The sequence below is a fragment of the Hydra viridissima genome, unplaced genomic scaffold (assembly GCF_058129835.1).
Source record: "Hydra viridissima isolate aposymbiotic clone 2 unplaced genomic scaffold, HvirCarnegie_v1 scaffold_10, whole genome shotgun sequence".
Lineage (NCBI taxonomy): Eukaryota > Metazoa > Cnidaria > Hydrozoa > Anthoathecata > Hydridae > Hydra > Hydra viridissima.
The window spans coordinates 9,582,501-9,602,838 of NW_028324309.1; the positions used below are offsets into that span (position 1 = coordinate 9,582,501).

General features: G+C 28.0%; 2 protein-coding genes across 2 annotated transcripts in view; one reads left to right on the forward strand and one right to left on the reverse strand.

Annotated features, from left to right (window-relative positions):
- The window catches only part of LOC145196378 (endoplasmic reticulum transmembrane helix translocase-like), a 19,535-nt gene extending 437 nt beyond the window's left edge, over positions 1 to 19,098 (forward strand). The window contains exons 2-28 of the mRNA XM_090065482.1: positions 3,377 to 3,466; positions 4,134 to 4,324; positions 5,514 to 5,685; positions 6,005 to 6,061; positions 6,168 to 6,237; positions 6,338 to 6,444; positions 9,825 to 9,954; positions 10,058 to 10,113; positions 10,287 to 10,413; positions 10,564 to 10,701; positions 11,083 to 11,203; positions 14,046 to 14,200; positions 14,277 to 14,452; positions 14,578 to 14,688; positions 15,710 to 15,835; positions 15,946 to 16,054; positions 16,170 to 16,285; positions 16,554 to 16,652; positions 16,734 to 16,830; positions 17,166 to 17,356; positions 17,519 to 17,633; positions 17,777 to 17,912; positions 18,006 to 18,066; positions 18,143 to 18,285; positions 18,438 to 18,546; positions 18,632 to 18,775; positions 18,890 to 19,098. Coding sequence (XP_089921608.1) covers positions 3,377 to 3,466; positions 4,134 to 4,324; positions 5,514 to 5,685; positions 6,005 to 6,061; positions 6,168 to 6,237; positions 6,338 to 6,444; positions 9,825 to 9,954; positions 10,058 to 10,113; positions 10,287 to 10,413; positions 10,564 to 10,701; positions 11,083 to 11,203; positions 14,046 to 14,200; positions 14,277 to 14,452; positions 14,578 to 14,688; positions 15,710 to 15,835; positions 15,946 to 16,054; positions 16,170 to 16,285; positions 16,554 to 16,652; positions 16,734 to 16,830; positions 17,166 to 17,356; positions 17,519 to 17,633; positions 17,777 to 17,912; positions 18,006 to 18,066; positions 18,143 to 18,285; positions 18,438 to 18,546; positions 18,632 to 18,775; positions 18,890 to 18,997 — 3,255 coding nt within the window. The 3' untranslated portion in view covers positions 18,998 to 19,098. The remainder of the gene's footprint in view (positions 1 to 3,376; positions 3,467 to 4,133; positions 4,325 to 5,513; positions 5,686 to 6,004; positions 6,062 to 6,167; positions 6,238 to 6,337; positions 6,445 to 9,824; positions 9,955 to 10,057; positions 10,114 to 10,286; positions 10,414 to 10,563; positions 10,702 to 11,082; positions 11,204 to 14,045; positions 14,201 to 14,276; positions 14,453 to 14,577; positions 14,689 to 15,709; positions 15,836 to 15,945; positions 16,055 to 16,169; positions 16,286 to 16,553; positions 16,653 to 16,733; positions 16,831 to 17,165; positions 17,357 to 17,518; positions 17,634 to 17,776; positions 17,913 to 18,005; positions 18,067 to 18,142; positions 18,286 to 18,437; positions 18,547 to 18,631; positions 18,776 to 18,889) is intronic.
- On the reverse strand, positions 6,492 to 9,581 carry LOC145196379 (core alpha-(1,3)-fucosyltransferase-like). Its single transcript, XM_080073584.2, has one exon. It carries the CDS (start codon positions 9,567 to 9,569, stop codon positions 8,418 to 8,420), a length of 1,152 nt encoding a protein of 383 aa, XP_079929710.2. The 5' UTR covers positions 9,570 to 9,581; the 3' UTR covers positions 6,492 to 8,417.
- Positions 19,099 to 20,338: the final 1,240 nt, after the last annotated feature.

The window sequence follows — 20,338 nt, forward strand, 5'->3', positions numbered from 1 at the left end:
AATCTATTATATTCCCATCTTTTGTTTGAAAAATCAATTACTGTAGGTTTCATTAAGTATTTTAGATTTGATTTGAGTTTTGTAAATTTTTATCACACCATGAAAGAGAAAGTGTTCTAATAATTCTCTAAAACTGGGTCTTATTCAGACAATTAATCAAAGCATTTCAAAACCACAGTGTGTAATTTAAAATTTTGGGTAAGAGTTAATTTAACTAACTCTTACCCAAATTTTAATTTACACACTGTGGCATTGTAAATATTGAAAGAAAAGAAAATCATAGCTCCACAAATATCATTCTACCATGTAGGCATTAAAGATAAAAATAATAAAAGTATAAAAAAAAAATACTGCATTTACAATAAAAAAAGTTGTTAAACTAAATTATATGCATAATTAAAAGTCACTTTCTCAAACAGTTATTTGTTTAAAAATTATTTGACTTATTTTAATTGTTTTTGTTTTTTATTATTGTTATTAAACATGAAAATGATACTAAATAAAATATCTGAATAAATGATTTAGAATATATAAATGAAGCAATTTTTATTTTCATTTTATTTACATTTTCTAGTCTATTTTGTATGTATGTATATATGTATGTATGTATGTATGTATGTATGTATGTATGTATGTATGTATGTATGTATGTATGTATGTATGTATGTATATGTGCATAGCAATTTTTTTTCTTTCAAGATTTACAATACTAAAAATAACCTTTACCCAGTTTTGAATGCTAGTCTATGAAAAAGATAAACTAAAATGAGTTTAGAAGAAAAAAACTAAAAATATTCTTAAAAAGACATAAAGAGATTGGGGCTGTTAGTGGTACTTTTCAGCATGAGTTGATTACTCATGATCAAGCTTAAAATTAAACTTTATGTATAATTGTTTAGAAGAAAAAAGCTCATAAAATAAGAGAAAAACCAAATTAGTGGTAAATATTTTTAGTGAAGATGTAGCTGCTAAACTTGGTAAAATCAGTTTAACACATGACACAGTATATAAAAGAATTTGTGAAATGTTAGAAGATGTTAAGTACAAAATTATTGGTGAAATGTTGAAGCTGAATTTTTTTTGTATTACACTTAGGAAGAAGATAATAGTAGAAAATAATTTCAATTCTCATGATGATACTTAGATGTAATGAAGATGTAATGAAGCTGAGGCCACAAAAACTTATTTGTAGAAAATAGTATACTGCTAAGTGTTTAAAATATTCTACAAATGGTAATAAATAAAATGTTTCACTGATCTAATAGCTTATTAGATAAACATTAAACAAATTTGATTGATATCAGTAATACCATTATATATTTAAAAATGATAATTTTCGTTTTTAAAGTGATAGTTGTAATACTTTCATAAATTAGATTGCTATTGAATTAGTGTTATAATATCTATTAATCAAGTTAATGACAACTTGTATGAATCTTAATGTGTTTTTAAAATTATATTGGACATTCCATAGGTTTTATTACAATATAATTAGAAATTTATATCTAACTTTTTTTATATAAGTTGCTTTAAATGATGATTTAACATTTTTAAAATTTGATTGCCTTTAAAATGCCTTAATTATACTTTTAATTAAAAAAACTTAATATTAAGTAAAACATACTCAATAGAAAATTTTTTGATTAGCCTCGACCATTGGTCCTTTTTAAATTCATGATTTTATAAATTAGTAGTTAGAGTTTTTTGTTACCTCATAAAACAATTTTAAAAATTTACTGCATATTGATTATTTAAATTTTTTATTACTTTACATATATTGAATTATAGTAAAGTTAATTGATATCTAGCTATATGAAAATGAACTAAGAAGTATCTGCATTTGGTTGTTCAATTTTCAACAAATAATATACTATTATTCTATATCAGCCATGTAAGATAAATTGAATTTAAAATAATTCATGTTTAGAGTTACAATTCAATAAAATACCTTACCTTATGTTATTCTGTTTCAACTTTTCAAGACATTGTGCAGAATTGTTGTTTGATTAAAACTTTTTAACTTATTTTTGTAGCAAGTAGTAAATAACAAATTTATGTTTGAAAGTAAGCTTATCTCTGCAAAAACTTGACTTTTTTAAACGCTTTAAGAGTTCCGTTTTAATATGTAAGTTTAAATTTAATGAGCTTTTTTACAAAATTTTATCCTGCATCCTCTTCAGTGATGCCATTATTTGCTGAATAGTTTTAAGTCAGTCACCAAACAGTTTAGCATATTGACTGGAAGTTTTATATGGTATGGAAGTGATCTATATGGAACATCTGATGGAATCAATAGTAATAAATATCAGAAAAAAGTGCTTGCAAGAAAATCAGCAATGTTGATGGTTTGCTATAGCTGGTCCTAAGTGAACTGGAACCATCTCTTGTTTCTACCCTCATGATAAACAGTTTTAAAAAAAAATCAATCAGTTAAAAAAAATACTTCGAAGAAAGCAACTAAAAGTTAAAAAAGAAAAAAAGAAAAATTAAAGGAAATCTGAATATGAAACCTGAACCAATCACAATGGCCTTTTTTTGTACATTTCTGTCACATAGCATCTGGCAGTATAATAAGATATTGACCATAAAGGCTCATCCTCAAGCTGGTTCCCAATATTTTTTAATTTAATCTTCTTAAAACAGTATTTTTCAGTAAAAAAAAAAACACGAAAGATTTTTGTTAAGTTCCAATCCTTCTTAAGTAGCATGAAATCAGATTGCCTCTTGTCAATAATAGTCCTTTAAAGGAGCCGACTATAAAAAGGAAAGAAAATTTAAGTTATAAAGTTTTCATTTTTGAAATATTTATGGTCTTTTATTTAAATAAATAGAAACATTTCTTTCAGACTAACATACTGTGAAAAAAAAATTTAGAAAAAAAGTGAATTAAGTGTTCTCTTTGTGATCCTCAAATACAAGATATTTTTTAATAGATTTAAAGTTGAATTTAGTTTTTAACTTTACAGCAACTAGACCATGAACTTTTCTGTATGTTTCCTGGTAAAATTAATAGAAATCAATTCCATCTTTGCTGACAGTCTTTAACTAAAAGCTTTAACTTGGCAATTTTATCTAGAAACTTTTGCTTAGCAAATTGAAACCAATAGTTTTAATTGTCTAGGATGGTTCGTTTTTTTGACTTAAAAACTCAAAGAAAAAAACAATTTATGTATTTATGTATATATGTGTGTGTATACATACATATACACACATTGTTATGATTAAATTTACTGTTATTTCCAAACAACCACTCAAAAGATTTATGGTATTTTATAATTTTAGTTCTTATTACATGGTTCTGCATGTTTTAAGTTAAATTATACTTTTTTCATGTTAAACAGAAATAGTAGATTATTTCTTTTTTGATGTATTTCAGGTCATTCATGTTCAATTAGCAAATAGAGTAAAAGTTATTCCTACACAAAATAATGGCTATGCCGAACTAGTAGTACTCCAGCATGAAAAAGTAAGTACACTCATTGCTTTAATATATTTTTAACATTCTCTATCAGCCAGAATAATATTTAGTACTAGAAACAAACAATAGTAAACATAAATAAGTATGAAAAATCAGTGAAATTTAAAGCACAGCCAGTAAAAGACAATACTAAAAATCAACAACCATGAGTAGTACAAATTTTAGTTCTAAAAAAAAACAACTATAACAACTATATTGTTTAATTTTTTAAAATTAAAGTTTTGCATGTATTTTTAAAATTTCTACTACATTTATAGAAATTTTGATAATACATGCAAAACTTTAATTTTAAACATGTTTTTAGTTTCCACTTGCTTCCAAGTTACTTTTTCTATAACATCTGTTAAAAAACTAAATAAAATTAACCCAGATCATTAATCAAAAATCATTATCTGTATCTAACTTTCTTTTGTAATAAAAGTCAAATGTCATTCTTTCTTGAATTTAAAGTTTTAATCTGAATGAAGAATGCAAACTATTTCTCTAGTTCTCATATTTTAATAAAATAGGCTCTAGTAAATTTCATCAAAATAAATATAGTGGTTCAAAATAAATACTAGAATGAATAAAATTTCTGAAAAACTATTATCTATATACATAAAAAACAGCGAGGCAAAAGCTGAAAAATCCCTGAATGTATGTTGTTTTTTTTCAGGATGAAAGCAACAAAGATGTGGTGTCTTTCATATTTCAAAAAATTCGCTACATATATGATTTTGAAGAAAGAAATAAGTTTTTACCTATCACATATCCAGTTAATGAGCAATTTTCTTTCTATCAAAACAGCAAAGGATACCAAGAAGAAGATGATGTTAAAATTACTCAAAGAAAATATGGTCCTAATAAGTATGTTTTTATTTAGCAATATGGAGATTTGCTCATTGAAATTTCATGTTGTGCAACTGACTTTAGTGCAGTAGATGGTAGTGCAGTGACCTCTTCAGTTTTCACTTGCCAGCAACATTTTGAATCTGCTATTCTGTTGCCTGTATTTTATCTGGTATTATCAACATCTTACATTTTAGTTTAAAAAGTTGTTTCTAATAAATATGTAAAATAAAAGTTTTACTTGGCAAATAATGATAAAAAATAATGGTAAAAACTCCTGTTAAATAAATTTTGGTGGTAAAGTTGTGATAGGAAAGTGTCCACTGTAAAAGCTGCAAAAACATATTTACTAATAATGCATTAATGGTTTAGAATTAATGTTTAGTTAAAAATATCTAGATGTAAAAACTTATTAGTAATAACTGTGTCAAGGATATTTGTAAAAATATTTTTATCTGGCTGGTAAGTCACAAAGTAAACATCAGAGAACTACTTATTATCTTATAGCATTATATGCTATATAAAGCAAAAATTACTCAAATGTAAAGTAGTAAAATGCAATAACAACATTTTTAAAAAATGAAAGGAGGTCTTCCAGTCATTAACTTTAATCTCAATAGCAGAAATTAACTTTGGAAAGCTTGAAATCCAAATGTATTTAAGTCAAAAATTGATGGTTTTGACAGCTAGCTTTGTACAGTCTTGGCAGTGTGGCAAGGAGCACCTTATTGAATTAAGATAATTCTTGATCCTCAATTTTTTTATGCAGGTGTTGCAGAGATAATTGCAATTGAAGTACTTCTCATCTCAAAACATCTGAGAATCTGTAGAATTATCCTTGAAGGTTTAGACCAAAGGTGTTTGGCTGTCTGTGTGAAAGAAGATTTGACCTGGTAACAAGAAGAATTTACTTTAAAAAAAGTTTTTGATTTTTTAAAAATAAATTCTACTTGGTACCAGGTTAAATCTGCAAAGTTTTTCCGTAAGAAGCAAACCTTGAAAACAAAGCAAGAAAAAAATGTCTTGTTGATTTTTAACAACTTTGACAATAAACAACATACAAAAATCTAGAACTATTTATTTTTTAGACAAACTGTTTGACTTACAATGTCAGAAATCTTAGAGGCAGTAAAAAAACAAATCAATCACTTTTCTAATTTTTCATAGATTTTATTTCGAAGCTTTCTTAATTTTTTTTTTAATTTAGAATTGAAATGACAGTCCCTGCATTCATGGAATTGTTTAAGGAGCGGGCTACAGCACCGTTCTTTGTTTTCCAAGTATTTTGTGTAGGATTGTGGTGTTTAGATGAATATTGGTATTATTCATTATTTACGTTATTTATGCTGATTACATTTGAAGCAACTCTTGTACATCAGGTAATAGTTCAACATAACATTTAAGTGAAATATTTCTTGTATTTTCAAATACTTGAAACTCGATTCTAAAAATGTAAATTATAAATAAAAATGTGAGTTATAAATAAAAATGTTGGTTATAGATAAAAATGGAAATTATAAATAAAAATGGAAATTTAAATAAAAATGGAAACTATAAAAATGAAAATTATGAATAAAAATGAAAATTCCAGTTAAATAAGATTCTTTTTCCTGCATTCTATTCAATCATTGTTTGTATTTGTTTGTAATTATTTGTTTTAGAGTTGTTTTATTTTGGTTTAAACTTTCTTTTATACAGCAACAAAGGAATATGAAAGAAATTGACAATATGGGAAGTAAAGCATATCAAGTTCAAGTAAACAATTACTTATTCTTCATTTTCATTTTCTTAACTTAAGTATTTGTTCAAATTTTCTTCAAACCACCATAAAGTCCTAAATATAAAAATAATGATTATTTAGGTTTATCGTTACAGAAAATGGAGACTTATCATGAGTGAAGAGTTGTTGCCTGGTGATATTTGTTCAATTGGTACATAAACTTGTTAAGTTGTTTAAAAATGACTTTAATGACTATTTTTTAACAAATTTCTGATTTGTTTATATTTGTTTATATTTGTAATTATTGTAAGTTCGCTCCAAAAGTGATGTGATGGTGCCTTGTGATATGCTACTATTGCGTGGATGTTGCATTGTAGATGAGTCCATGCTAACAGGTGAAGCTGTACCACAGATGAAAGTAAGTTTTAGAAAAGTTTTTTATATACTAGAGTTCCATTCATTTCATTTCTTGGGTTTGATAGAATTTATTTTTGTCAGTTTGAATGAAAATAAAAAAAGCTTAAATCAAAAATATTCAATCTGTTTCATAAGTTTATCTTTATTATATTACATTTAAAAGTTAGTGAGTGAGCAGTGTTTACTTAAAAGAGCAAAGTAAATAAAGGTTTCATATATTTAATTGAAAGTATTTATAAATATAGTACTTATGCCTATATACCCAAATTTCATACTTCTGTAATGTTATTTGATGTCTTTCTATGGATCTAAACTCATAGAAGAATGTGTAAAAAACTTAAAACCATATTTAAAAGTTGCTCATTGAAGTTTTACTTTTTATAGTATATTCAGAAAATTATAAGACTAACCTTTGAACAATTTCCTATTTGCTTTCATTTAATTTACTAAAAAGTACTTTAAAATTAAGTAAAGAAAGCTCACAAATTAAATCTGTTTATTGCAAATTTATCTTTCTTGCTGATGCAAGTTGTTTGATTAGATTATCAGTCAATTTTTTGGTCATTTTGGTCATTTTCTTTGCTCAATAAAGCAAGATCTCCTAATTGACTTAGACCCATTGCTTTTAGTTTCTCTATTTGTGCTTTAATTGTCTGTTGTGTTCTGGAGAACACACGGTACTTCCCTGAGATATTTGTTAGCAATTTTTTCCTCAGATTTTTAGCTGATTCCATTTTTGTGTTCAACCTGATATTAAAGTCAGCCTTTAAAAATTTTTAAACACCTTTAAAGTTTTCCCAGTGCTGGGTTGATGGTTCCAAAAAAAGTTACCACTGCCTATCAATGATGCCTACCAAATTGAAAATATTGCCTTTTTTTTTTTACTTAATTCTTTGATGAGCTTGTATTCAACCATAATAGCAGGATTGTCATAGCTCTTTAACCTACAATCTTGTAAAACTGTATTAAATTTCTTCTCTAAATGAAACTTGCAGGCTTCTTATCGCTATTTTGTATAAAGCAGAAAAATAGTTTTTTAATCTGAACAGTTTTCTTTTCCATATTTTTTTCAACATATTTTATTACCTCAAACATTTGTTTACAATAAATTTGATCAGGAGTTTAGTCAACCATTAGCACATACAATTTTGCTTTACACATTCTTTCTAGCAAACTCTGTGTGATGTCACAAACAGTGGAGGCCAAGATGTGAATAAACTCATTCTGTATTTTCAATGGAAGATATTAACTGAATCCAAGATGGCTCTCCACAAATCTTGTATTCTTTTATAAACCAAGTAATTTCCTGCAAAGAGTGATTGAGTCTTTCAAAGTGAAGCAAAATTTTAGAATGAGTATCCTTTTAAAAGCATCTTATCCTAAAAAGAATTATTATTATAATGTTTGTCTGTTTGACTGTTGCTATTGTCACTTTCATTAATTGAGGCATTTACTCTAAAAGTTACTAAAGAGTCCTTTATCTTCTTGATTATATTAACAGATGCTGGCATTAATTTATGATAATTTGGAATTGCCCTGATTTTTGCATTTTTAACTAGGAACTTAATAATCTTACTATTTTGAGGGAGATACATACCGAAAGTATCAGGAAATACGATTGAAATTTATATTGTTTTGCATATTCGAAAATATATTTTTTCTAAACATGTTTTCTAATAGATTTAAGTATCCATTAAAATGTAGAGTTTATACATCTAAAATGCTACATGATATTGAAAATTATACAATAGTTCTTCACTTTCATGATTTTTTGTATGATTTACCAGACTTTTCTATGATGCAATAGATTTTTGACACTAATAGCTTTAAAATTTTTTTTTTCTCCAAGAAGAATGTTTTGAAATTCTTTTTTAAAATCTAAAGTGCTTTCACAAACATAATGGACATATGAGTATTAACCTTATAGTAATTAAAATAATTGCAAGTTGAAGTGTTTATCCTAATGATATTCATCTATTGAAATGATATCCATCTATTGAAATTCCTTTCATTGGCTTTGCAATCATCAGCATTAAAAACAAATTCTGATTTTTGTTTTTTAATCCCAGAATGCAGTTGTTGACACAAATTGCACATATAATAGTTGCAACCTTTTTTCTCACTGGATAATTCCCAATATTTTTTCCATTTAAAAAATGAATTGAACTTTTCATCATCATTGTCAATCTCTTTAATGAAGTTTGCAAGCTCTTTTACAGTTTTGAACTTTGTTGCATCAATAAATGAGTTGGGAATTGCAAGTCTAGAGTCATAATAGTTTGCTCCACCTAAAACAATTGGTATTGATTCTGCATTTAATGCATTGTACCAATATTTTTCTGTCACATAATCTTTACAAAGGTTGTTTTCTGCTGCAAAGTAAAATTTAAAATTTTGAAGCTCCTTGTTACAGTTTCTCTGAGAACAATGAAACCGATGCTTATATAGTTGCGAACAGGCACCAGCAACCTGTATCTCTATACCATATTCTTCAAGTTTTCTAGCAAGCTTATCCCTCAGTTGACCGCAATTGCTTACTACCCACCCTACTTGTTTGCTTTTGTTTGTTGCATGATTGATCTTTAATTCAAAGTTTTGTCTTGCAAAATGATATCGATATGGTATGCGAATGTCAGAGTCCAAACGATATGTTGAAAACAAATTAAAGAACTGTTTAAATGCCTCAAAGTTCTGGACATTTACTGGGTTTTCTTTTGTGTAATAAATAAAAAGTTGATCTTTTGTTCGTTTCTTGTATAATTTTTCTAATTCTGAATGTGGTGGGAGATCTTTAGCATTAAAAAGGACAGCTTTGCTTTGGTTAAAAAGCTTTTTATCATATGTTAATTGACAACCATGAAAGTTGCATCCACATGATGAAGAAATATTGAAAAATGGAGCAGCATGCCATATTTTCCAATGAAACTTTTCTGTGTATATGAGAATCAAAATTTCTTTCATTTGATTAGTAGATTTTGAAGAATCTCTAAGCCAGTATGGATAAACTTGAACTGCTTTATGTTGAATAATGAAATTGTTTTCATCTTGAAATCCACCATGCCAATATAAATAAATAAAGGCAGAAAAGAATAACAGGCTGATGGAGACTCCTTTCTTTGTGATCATTTATTACTGTTTAATTTTATATAGTTACTTAACGCTTTAACCTTTCAAATAAATTTCTAATAAAATATTAAATTTTTGAATACCTTATTCTGATATTATCTATACTTGATTCAAGGATTAAGAATACTGTATTTAGATTTGTTAAAGAAATGTATATATTTTTAAAATGATCATTAAAATTAAACTTAAAATATAAATGGTTTCTCCAATGTTTTCAATAAATGTTTATAATACTGTGTTTGTTTGTATTTCTAGGAACCTATTGAATCAAGTCCAGGCAATGACATATTAAATCTTGAGGAACATAGTAAACTTCATATTCTCAGTGGCGGAACTAAAATTGTTAATCATACTCCACCATCAAAAACTACTGCTGGTTTAAAATGTAATCAAGTTATCAATGATATTGTTGTTATAAATAATTTGTTTTCTTCACTCACTCATTCATTCATTCAGCTCCTGATAATATAAATAATTTCTTTGCTTAGCTCCAGATAATGGTTGCATTGTTTATGTTCTTAAAACTGGTTTCTCAACATCACAGGTTTAAAATTAATTTTTAAATTTTTTTTGTGGTTGTGAAAATCAAAGTTATTTTTTAATCAAAATGTTATTTCTTTTATATTTTGTTAATGTTAATATATTAACATTATTTATATTTTTTCTATTTACTTTATATCAATTTTATTATTGTTATAATTTTTTGTTGTGTTTAAGGGGAAGTTGTTGAAGACAATTTTGTATGGTGTTAAAAGAGTTACTGCTAATAACCTAGAAACTTTGCTGTTTATTGGATTTCTCTTAGTGTTTGCAGTCGCTGCATCAAGTTATGTCTGGATTAAAGGTTAGTAGTTATGCACACACACATACGTGCACACACACATACGCACACATACACACATATGCGCACACACATACGCACACACACACATACACACACAATCAAACATGTTATAAATACATAAGTACATTATATATTTACATTATTATCAAGGCTCAGCTGATCCCCGTCGTAATCGTTACAAGTTATTTCTTGAATGTACCTTGATTTTAACATCTGTTGTGCCTCCTGAACTTCCAATCGAGTTGTCACTTGCTGTAAATTCTTCACTAATTGCTCTTTCAAAACTTGGTAATTCTTTTTAGGTGGTTTATCCCAATTTATCTAAAATTCTCTTTTAATATTGGTTAATATAATTTTAAATATAAATATTGAATATTTTCTACAAATCTTACAACTACAATCAGTAAAAGTAAAAAAAGTTACACACAAAAAAAGAATTTAAGTAAAAAATAGGTTTCTAACAAGTTGTTTGATTATTTCTACTCTTTATATTTAAGGTTGTTTTTATTAAGTCTTTTTTTTTAATCTACTGTTTACTATAATTATCTGATTTTTTTAGCGTTATAATTTATTAGAATTATAAATATGACTATCATTGTTAAATATTTGTATAATTGCTTCTAACTTATATAATCATAGCTGACATTTAAAACTACAATGGTTTTGCAGGTGTATTTTGTACAGAACCTTTTCGAATTCCATTTGCTGGTAAAGTGGATGTTGTTTGCTTTGATAAAACTGGAACATTGACAAGTGATGATCTTGTTATAGAAGGAGTTGCAGGTGTTAAGTAAGTTAAGTATGTTTATAGAGAAATGTTTTCTATTGAGCTTTGTAAGTTGCTGGATTTCTGTTAGCAAATTTCTGCTATTTAAGTTCAAAGTACATTTTTTACAATTAGTAAAGGAAAAACTAATTTTAACTATTCAACAAAATAAGAAATTAACAAAGTATTCCTTATTTGTTGATTTAAACTTTAAAATTTATTTGTTGGTCTAAAAAAAAGATTCTTTTGAACTTTGTAGCAAAGTTCAAAAGAATCTTTTTTTTTAATAGTTTTTTGTAGTTTATTTTATAGTTTTTTCTTTGGTAAGTCTTTCTCTTTGGCTATAAAAATATTAAAATATTAAAATATAGAATGTAGTTTCTATTTTTGACTAAGTTATCTTCACTGAATTCTCTAAATTTATCTATTTTACAAAGCCTTTGATATTTAGTGCTGAGTTTAGCAGTAATCTAACTTTACAGTATTATAACATTAATTTAAATAAAATTCTTCTGTTTTCTTTCTACATGGTAGACTTTTTAACATGATGTGCTGGCAAGAATTCTCTTTTACATATCTAGACATTCCTTCACCCATTACCTTAAAATTTCCCTTCAAAAAACTCCTGTGCCTACTATTCTTAAGTGGTAGTGATTTTTAGAAAAAAATATTAAGGGTGGCATTTCAAGTTCAGTTGACACTTTCATGGGTAAAGCTGAGGTAAGAAATACATCCCAACCACAAAAAATATTTCAATTGTTTGAAAAGAGATCTTGGTTTCATCAAACCAAGTACCAAGTTTTAATGCTATGCTCAAACAGTGGAATAAGTTATTTTGGTAAGTATGAGGACTTTATATTAAAGGGTGTATTAATAAGAATTTTTTTTTTCTTTTCTTCAACCATAAAAATGCTCTCAGTTTTAGCCCCAAATTAACCACTCTCTTAAAGATATTTATACAATACTGCTCAAAAATTTAGCACACATTAGATTTAAGTTGTGTTTTTTTCTTTAAAAATGAAATAAAAGTAAAAAATAAGAAATTCAAGGTTTTTTAAAAAACAAAAAATATTTATTTGATTTTTTTAATTACATTAAGAGAAAAAAAACTAAAAAAAACAAATGTCTATCACTAAATATCTTTAATCAAAGTTAGTATATAAAAAAAAGTTAAAAAAAAGCTGCTCATAAGTTTAGCACACCTGGATTTAGGTTTGCTTTAATAGCAAGATCAATAAGGGATATGTCCACCTTTGTTCTTTATGCATAGTTCACATCTTCTTTTAATTGAATCAAAAAGTAAAGCCGTCGAATGACTCTATCAAACTTTCCCTAAGATGTTCAGCTGATGTTACGGGAGCTTTAGTGAGTTTGCGGTCCAGTACAGTCCATACATTTTCGATTGGATTGAGGTCAGGTGATCTAGCTGGCCACTGAAGTACCTTAATGCTGTTTTCTTGAAACCAAATAGTCACCATTTTTGCCTTGTGACAAAGAGCGTTATCTTGTTGAAACTGCCACTCCGACTCATTGCTAAAAATGATGTCTCTAGTCGGAATTAAATGATTTTCAAGCGTTTCGATATATTTATGTTGATCCATACGACCACCATATGAGTAGCAGAGACCTGGGCCATCATAAGTGATGCAACCCATATGCCTACTGAACCTCCACCACTTTGTAGCCGTGGCACAAGGAAGCGACTACGAAACATCTCATTATAGTGTCTTCAGATAATCACGCTGTTCTTTCGGTTAATAACTGTAAAGTTGGATTCTTCACTGAATATTATTCTTCTTAGTTCATAATTAGTCATTTTCAAAATAGCTCTACAAAATTTGATACGTTTTAACCAATCAATTGGTTTAAGCAGTGATTTTTTAACAGCAACGTAGCAACAAAGTTTTTGATCAATCAAACTTCTATTTGCAGTTTGTCTTGAGATATGATTTTTTAGAGCCAAGTTCACTTCTTGTGCAATACACTTCTTGTGAGATACACTTTTTGTGCAATACACTTCTTGTGAGATACAGACTTAAGAGTTCAAGCAATTTCAGAACTGTTGAAACCACCAAGGTGTAGTCCTACAATATGCTGTTTTATTTCAGAGCTAATTGATTTTTTTCCCATCTTATTGGTCACATTATGGACAAAATTTATTTCAAATGAGGTAATACATACTATGTATATCTTAGAAACTTTTGTTTATGTAGAAATGGATAGTTAAATTTACTTTTTAATAAAAATTTGACGTCAAAAAGTAAAGAGCAGCAGTTAAAAGACAATAGAAGTGCAAGTGTGCTAAACTTATGAGCAGCTTTATTACACCACTTTAATTAGCAGTCTCTGTTTAAGTTAAAAATAGATGGTAAAATTAACATAATTTTTTTTTCTATTTTTTTTTTTTTTATAAGGTTTTAATTAACTGTAAAAAAAAAAAAATTGAAAAGGCATAAGAAGTTTACCGCCTAAAAATTCAATTAAAAGAAGAAAAATGAAACTTAAATCTTATGTGTGCTAAATTTTTGAGCAGTATTGTAATTGCTCATAACCAGAATGAGTGGTCATTTCATTGACTGTTCATCCAAAAGTCTCAAAGCTATAATATTCCATTATGGTAGTAAGTGCCTCTCTCTCCCCTTAGTCACTTAATACACCCTAGAGAGGGTCTAAATGTCTGAGAGCATTATGAGTCTTTAAAAGTGTAGCATGATCACTCTGAATTAATACCATTCCAGAAAGTCTTAATATAATGCCTGTGGTGTTTCAATAACACCTGTGTTGTTTCAATAACGCCTGTGTTGTAAATGTACAACTCCAGTTTTTCTGAGTATCTTGCTTAAATGAATTTTAATTTTAATTTTAGCGGTGAGCAAAAGATTCAACCTATTAATGAGGTGCCAACAAGTACAGTCCATGTTCTTGCATGTTGTCATTCACTTACTTATGTTGATGAGACTTTAGTTGGTGATCCGATGGAAAAAGCAGCTCTTAATGCCATTAATTGGACTCTTTCAAAAGGTACTTGCCTTTTTGACTTTTCTACAAAACTCTGTTTGTATAAAAATTTGAGTAATGGCATTTCAATCATTTACAGGTGATGTGTGTATGTCACGCAAAGGTTTAAGACAATCATTAAAAATAGATCATCGTTTTCATTTCACCAGTAACTTGAAGCGTATGTCTGTTATTGCCACAGTTCACTCAGCAGATACATCAGCAACAAACTACATAGTAGCAGTGAAAGGTGCCCCAGAAACATTACGTGGAATGGTAAATAAAAATGTCATTAAGTACTGGTTCTTTTATTTTCTGTTTTTATTGTGTTTTATTTATTCCAAAGTTATTAAAAATTTTTGAAAACATTAAGGCTTGTAATTTCTGTAACTCTTTCTTAGTTCATTAAAGTACCAGAATTTTATGATAATTTACACAAGAAGCTATCATGCAATGGAGGGCGCATCATGGCATTAGGACATAAAGATCTTGGCTCTATTTCACCAAGAGAAGTTGGTTTCTTTTTTTCTGTGTATAAAATAATCCTTTTTTTTTTTTCTTTTTTTTTTTTTTATAAAAAAAAACAATTAGACAGGCTTTTTATGACGTGGTTACTTTTAAATAAAAGCTGCATAAGTTACTTTTTTTAAATTTGTTTATTAAATTTGAATAATTTCTTTAAAATACATGTAACTAAAGGCAAATATGTAATTACTGTTTTGACATTCTGATGTACTAATTTGATACAATAAAAAGTGTTAGGTTAAAAATCAAAAAAAAATATTCAACTGGTGTCAACCACTGTGGTATAAAATTAACTCATTTTTTGGGTGACTTCAGTCCAAATATTTTTCCATATGCTTTCAATGGCTGGCTATGAAGGGCTTTTATGTTATATATTGACTTTATTTATAAAAAGGTTTTGGTGATTATATTGTTTTTTTATGATGGTGCAACCTGCCATACTACCGAAATGACCATAACATTGAAATGCTTATATGGCCTCCAAACTCCCCGGATTTAAACCCCATTGAAAATTTGTGGGACATAGTGAGATGCAAAGTCATCCTTACCAGAGCAGCAACACTTGATGCTCTAATAGATGGAATTTAGCGTGTCCGGTTACTAGGGATAACTTCAGAATTGTATAATAATGTGTGATTTAATGCCAAGGAGGATCTGAAGTCTTCAAAGGTTACCAATCAAAATATTAACAGTCATGATCTCTATTGAAATTTATATCTTGGATTTGTGTATATAGCTAATTAACTATAGCTAATTAACTATAGCTACCTGAATATGGCTTAATTTACTTTTACTCATTTACATAAAAATTACTAAATTTATGAAAAGCACTGTAATTACTAAAATCTTTTTTTAGTGACATGAATATGTAGATTCTCCTGTCATGTTTTGTATGCATTCTTAAAGAATATTTTACTTAAGTTTTAGAATTTTTTCAAGCATTCAATGTCCTTTTATAAATGTCTTTTTCTCCTTTTTAGTTTTTACTGTTTTGGTTTTTTTTCTAAGGTTCGCGATATGAACCGAGACGATGTTGAAAGCGGTCTTATCTTTGATGGCTTCATTGTGCTTTCGTGTCCATTAAAATTAGATTCAAAAGCTACAATAGCTGAAATACAAAATGCATCTCATTATGTGAGCATTTTAGTTTACACTATAGTCTTCAGTTTAATGTTTTATTTAATATTAATACTAAACCACTTTTACATTTGGTGTGATATTTAATTTCATATTATTATTTTAAGACTATCATGATCACAGGAGACAACCCACTGACTGCATGTCATGTAGCAAATTCATTAAAAATGAACAGCAAAACCTTGCTTGTTTTGTCAAAGGAAACAACATTTGTTGGTGAGTGACTTTTAAATATCTGACTTGTTCACCCCAGCAATGTGCAGTTTGTTCCAGAGATTTTATTGATTTATCTTATTTCTAAAAGCTGTGAAAATGTTGTTTTCCTTTGTAGACAAGTTGCCTAATGATATTTGGTATTGGAAAACAGTAGATGAACAAGAAAGATTTTCACTCGATGTACTTACAAAAAAGCTAATTGAAAAATACTCTTTTTGTTTGTCTGGAGAGGTAATGCTTTCACCCTTTCAGTTTTACAGTTAGATTTTTTTTACCCTTTATAATTTAACATTTATAGAATATATTCTGCATTTACGTTATACAATATTTGTAGAATATATATTTTACAATAGTAATATTATAGTACGTTTGCAGAATATATTCTACATTTAAATTATATTACTTTTGTATTTTTTATATATAGTCATTAACATTAAAATACCTGTGTTGATTTATTTTATTTTTTTTATACTTAAATGATTTCATTTATTATTTAAAGGCAATTCAGTATATGCAACTCTCCCCGTTTCTCCGTCAAAAGTTTCGTGAGATACTCATTCATTGTCGAGTGTTTGCTCGCGTTAGTCCAAAACAGAAGGTACTTCTAGAATTTCCAAAACTTTGTTTAGTTGCGATTTCTGCAAAAAGGATTTTTTAAAAATAAAAATATTTTTTAAAGGAATTTATTATTCATGAATTTAAAGAACTTGGTTTTGTTGTATTGATGTGCGGAGATGGAACAAATGATGTTGGAGCACTAAAGCATGCACATGTAGGTAGGTGTAAAGAATGTAAATTATCTTTAAATATATCCAGGGAATTAATTTTTCCATCAAAATATTCTTGTTGTCATACTTATGCAATTTTAAACTTGCAAAGAATTTACATTTGTTTTTTACATTTACAATTTAGTTTGAAAAGGTTTTAAGGTTTTTCGTAGATAACAATGACGGTTACAACACATACTGCAAAAAATTTTTCCCTTTTTCTTTTTTAATTAATATTTAAAGTTTTTAAGTCCAACAATTTAACCATTAACTTTTTACAGCAATAGCAGTCTGTTAATTCTGCTTTAAATTTTACTGACTTAAAAATTCCCTTTTATGATAAGGCGTCGCATTATTACCTGGCACAACTGAACGAATGGAGCCATTGATTACTAAACGTAAGAAGAAAAAAGATGAAAAAGATGAAAGTAAAGCAATTAGCGGTGGGAAAGTGATGAGTAAAGCTGCAAAGATTCGTGCAGTTGCTCGTGGTGATGCTGCTGTGTTAAATAAAACACCTCTAGAGGAGCAGCAGGTTATTTTTAGATTATTTGCTTGTGCGTAAAAATAAGTATAAATTGAAAATTTTTTTATAAATATCATTCAGCTTCAGTTTCTTATATTCTATTCAGAAGTACTTTTTTTTTTTTTAATTGATATAAAAAAGTAAGTTTTTTGCATTTTATTTATTTCTCAGGCAAAACTTCGTGAGATGTTACACGAAATTGATAAAGAAAACTCGCAAATCGTTAAGCTTGGAGATGCGTCGATTGCATCTCCATTCACGTCCCGCTACTGCACACCCTACTCAAGTATTCAATTTGGTCTTATTAAAAATTTTTTATTCTCTCTTGCGAAACATCATAGTATTCATAATTATTTTTAGTTATTTTTTACATTCTGTTTTTTTTTTATTATTATTTTTTGGTTTATTTTTTTGTTTTTTTTTCTATAGTATGCCATGTAATAAAACAAGGACGTTGCACGTTAGTTACCACTCTTCAAATGTTCAAAATTCTTGCGTTAAACGCCCTTATACTTGCTTACAGCCAGAGCGCACTTTATTTGGAAGGAATCAAGTTCAGTGACGGGTAATTTTTAATCTCTTACAAATGATCAAATTAATAAAAATGATTAAAATTGATTTTAAATATTGATGAAATAAATTAAAATTATTACTTCAGGCAAGCTACATTACAAGGAATATTATTAGCTGGGTGCTTTCTATTTATCTCACGTTCAAAGGTCAGCATTCCGTTAAATTATTTTTTCTATTAGTTATTCAGATTTTATTTCGTTTGACCCTTTTATTTTCATTTAGCCTCTAACTACACTTTCGAAAGAACGACCGCTCCCAAATATTTTCAACTTGTACACCGTTCTTACTGTATTACTGCAGTTCGTTGTCCATTTTTCATCTCTCTATTATGTTGTCAATAAAGCATATTTATTTTCTCCCAAAAAGTATAACTTATGACTTAGTTTTGTTTTTATTAGAAAATATAACTTATAACTTTTATATACTTGTTATAATAATAGTGTTTTTGGATTTTTCTTAGAAAAATATTTTTTCTTAGTAAAAAAAAGTTAAATAAAGTAATACTATAATGTTTTAGGGAAGAATACGTTGATTTAGAAAAGAAATTTGAACCCAACGTTATCAATAGTGTTGTATATATAATATCCATGTCTATGCAACTTTCTACCTTTGCTATCAATTACAAGGTAGGATGAAGCTACAATGTTTAAATCAAACTGACAAATGCTTCGATTTATTGACGTGTAATTTTTTTGTATTTATTCTTTTTAGGGCCGTCCGTTTATGGAAGATTTAACTGAAAATAAACCACTTTTTTACAGTCTGTGCGTTTCTGCTGCTTCTCTTTTTATTTTACTTATGGGGTGGATACCTGATATCTCTAATCAGTTCCAAATAGTTGAACTTCCAGAACAGGTAACAATTTACACCGCACTCTTTGGAAATGTTTAGAAAAAAATCCATCCAGGCGTTACTCGCGTTTTATTTAGTATTGCATTTTAATATTTTTTATTTTTTTAAACATAATAGTTTCGAATGTTGTTCTGTCAAGTGGTATTCATCGACTTGGTCAGCGCATGGTTGGTCGACCGTATACTTAGATACTTTTTCGGATCTTCGAAATTGAAAACTTGCTAACTAAATTTACGAAGAAATTTATAATTATTTGGTAGACTTAAAATTAATTTGGCTGCATGAAATCAATCGTAGCTTATTTATAAGAAAAATAATGATGTTGAGTTTTTTTGTATTATTTGGGGTTATTTACATACATACATACATACATACATACATACATACATACATACATACATACATACATACATACATACATACATACATACATACATACATACATACATACATACATACATACATACATACATACATACATACATACATACATACAAGTTCTCAAACAGATTCAGATCGGGACTTCAGAGTAGAACATTCTAGAACATTAACTTTATTTCCCCAACCTAAGATTTTAAAGATCATGAAGTATCTTACAGATCATGAAGTATCATCAGTGGTGTTGCATTTTTCAATACGATTTTTTTTTTCTAAGAGTAATATTCGTTTCTACTATATTCAGTTTAAGAAAATGAAATGTATATTACGATTTTACAATGCCTTGTTTCAGTGCTCACTTAAGAATTTTATTGAAAAACTCCAATTTTTATGAATAAAGGGGCTTCTCCATTAGCATGTCCCATTTGATTGAACTCGCCCACACTACAAAATTTGACCATAAAAGTTTTTATTGTCTTATTGCCTATATATAGTCCAAACAATGCAAGTTTCAATTTGTAAGTTTGGATTTGCCATTAAAATCAAATACATAAAACACGCTGTAAATTGCAATTAAACGGAAAGTTTATGGGATGTGCTATTTTTATGATCACCTTTATTTTTAATTCAGCCGACGTTTCAAAACAATATGCAGTTGTCTTCAAAAAAAAAGGGATGCTGCTTGTACCAAGCAGATACATTTTGTTAAAACTGTGACAGTTTATCAAGTAAAAGGTGAAGAAGCAATTAAAAAGTATCTGTCAAGAAGTGCAGAAATTTTTGGAGAAAATTTATTGACTACTCAAGCCATTGCTACTTCTGTATGGTGAAACCTCTCAAATGTCGAAGCGGTAAGAGTGCACCTCTTATCATATACGCAATCACTCCTTCATTCTCCACCCGGTTCATACTGCTTTAACTTCCTTGTTCCCACTTCTTTAGCAAGGATCAGCCATCATCAAAAATGATCAGCAAGATGGAGGGAAAAGAAAATAATGCTAACCCAAAATTCAGTTTTACAAATGCGGATCACAGAAGAAAGCTATACTTTCCTAATCAAAATAAAAATATAAACAATTTGATCAGGAATTCTTGCTCTTACTAAATCCAATGCTGAGCTTCTGACATCTCAAACAGTGGAGTTAATTGGATGAAAGTGTGTAAGTTACAGATCAGAGAAAGCAACAT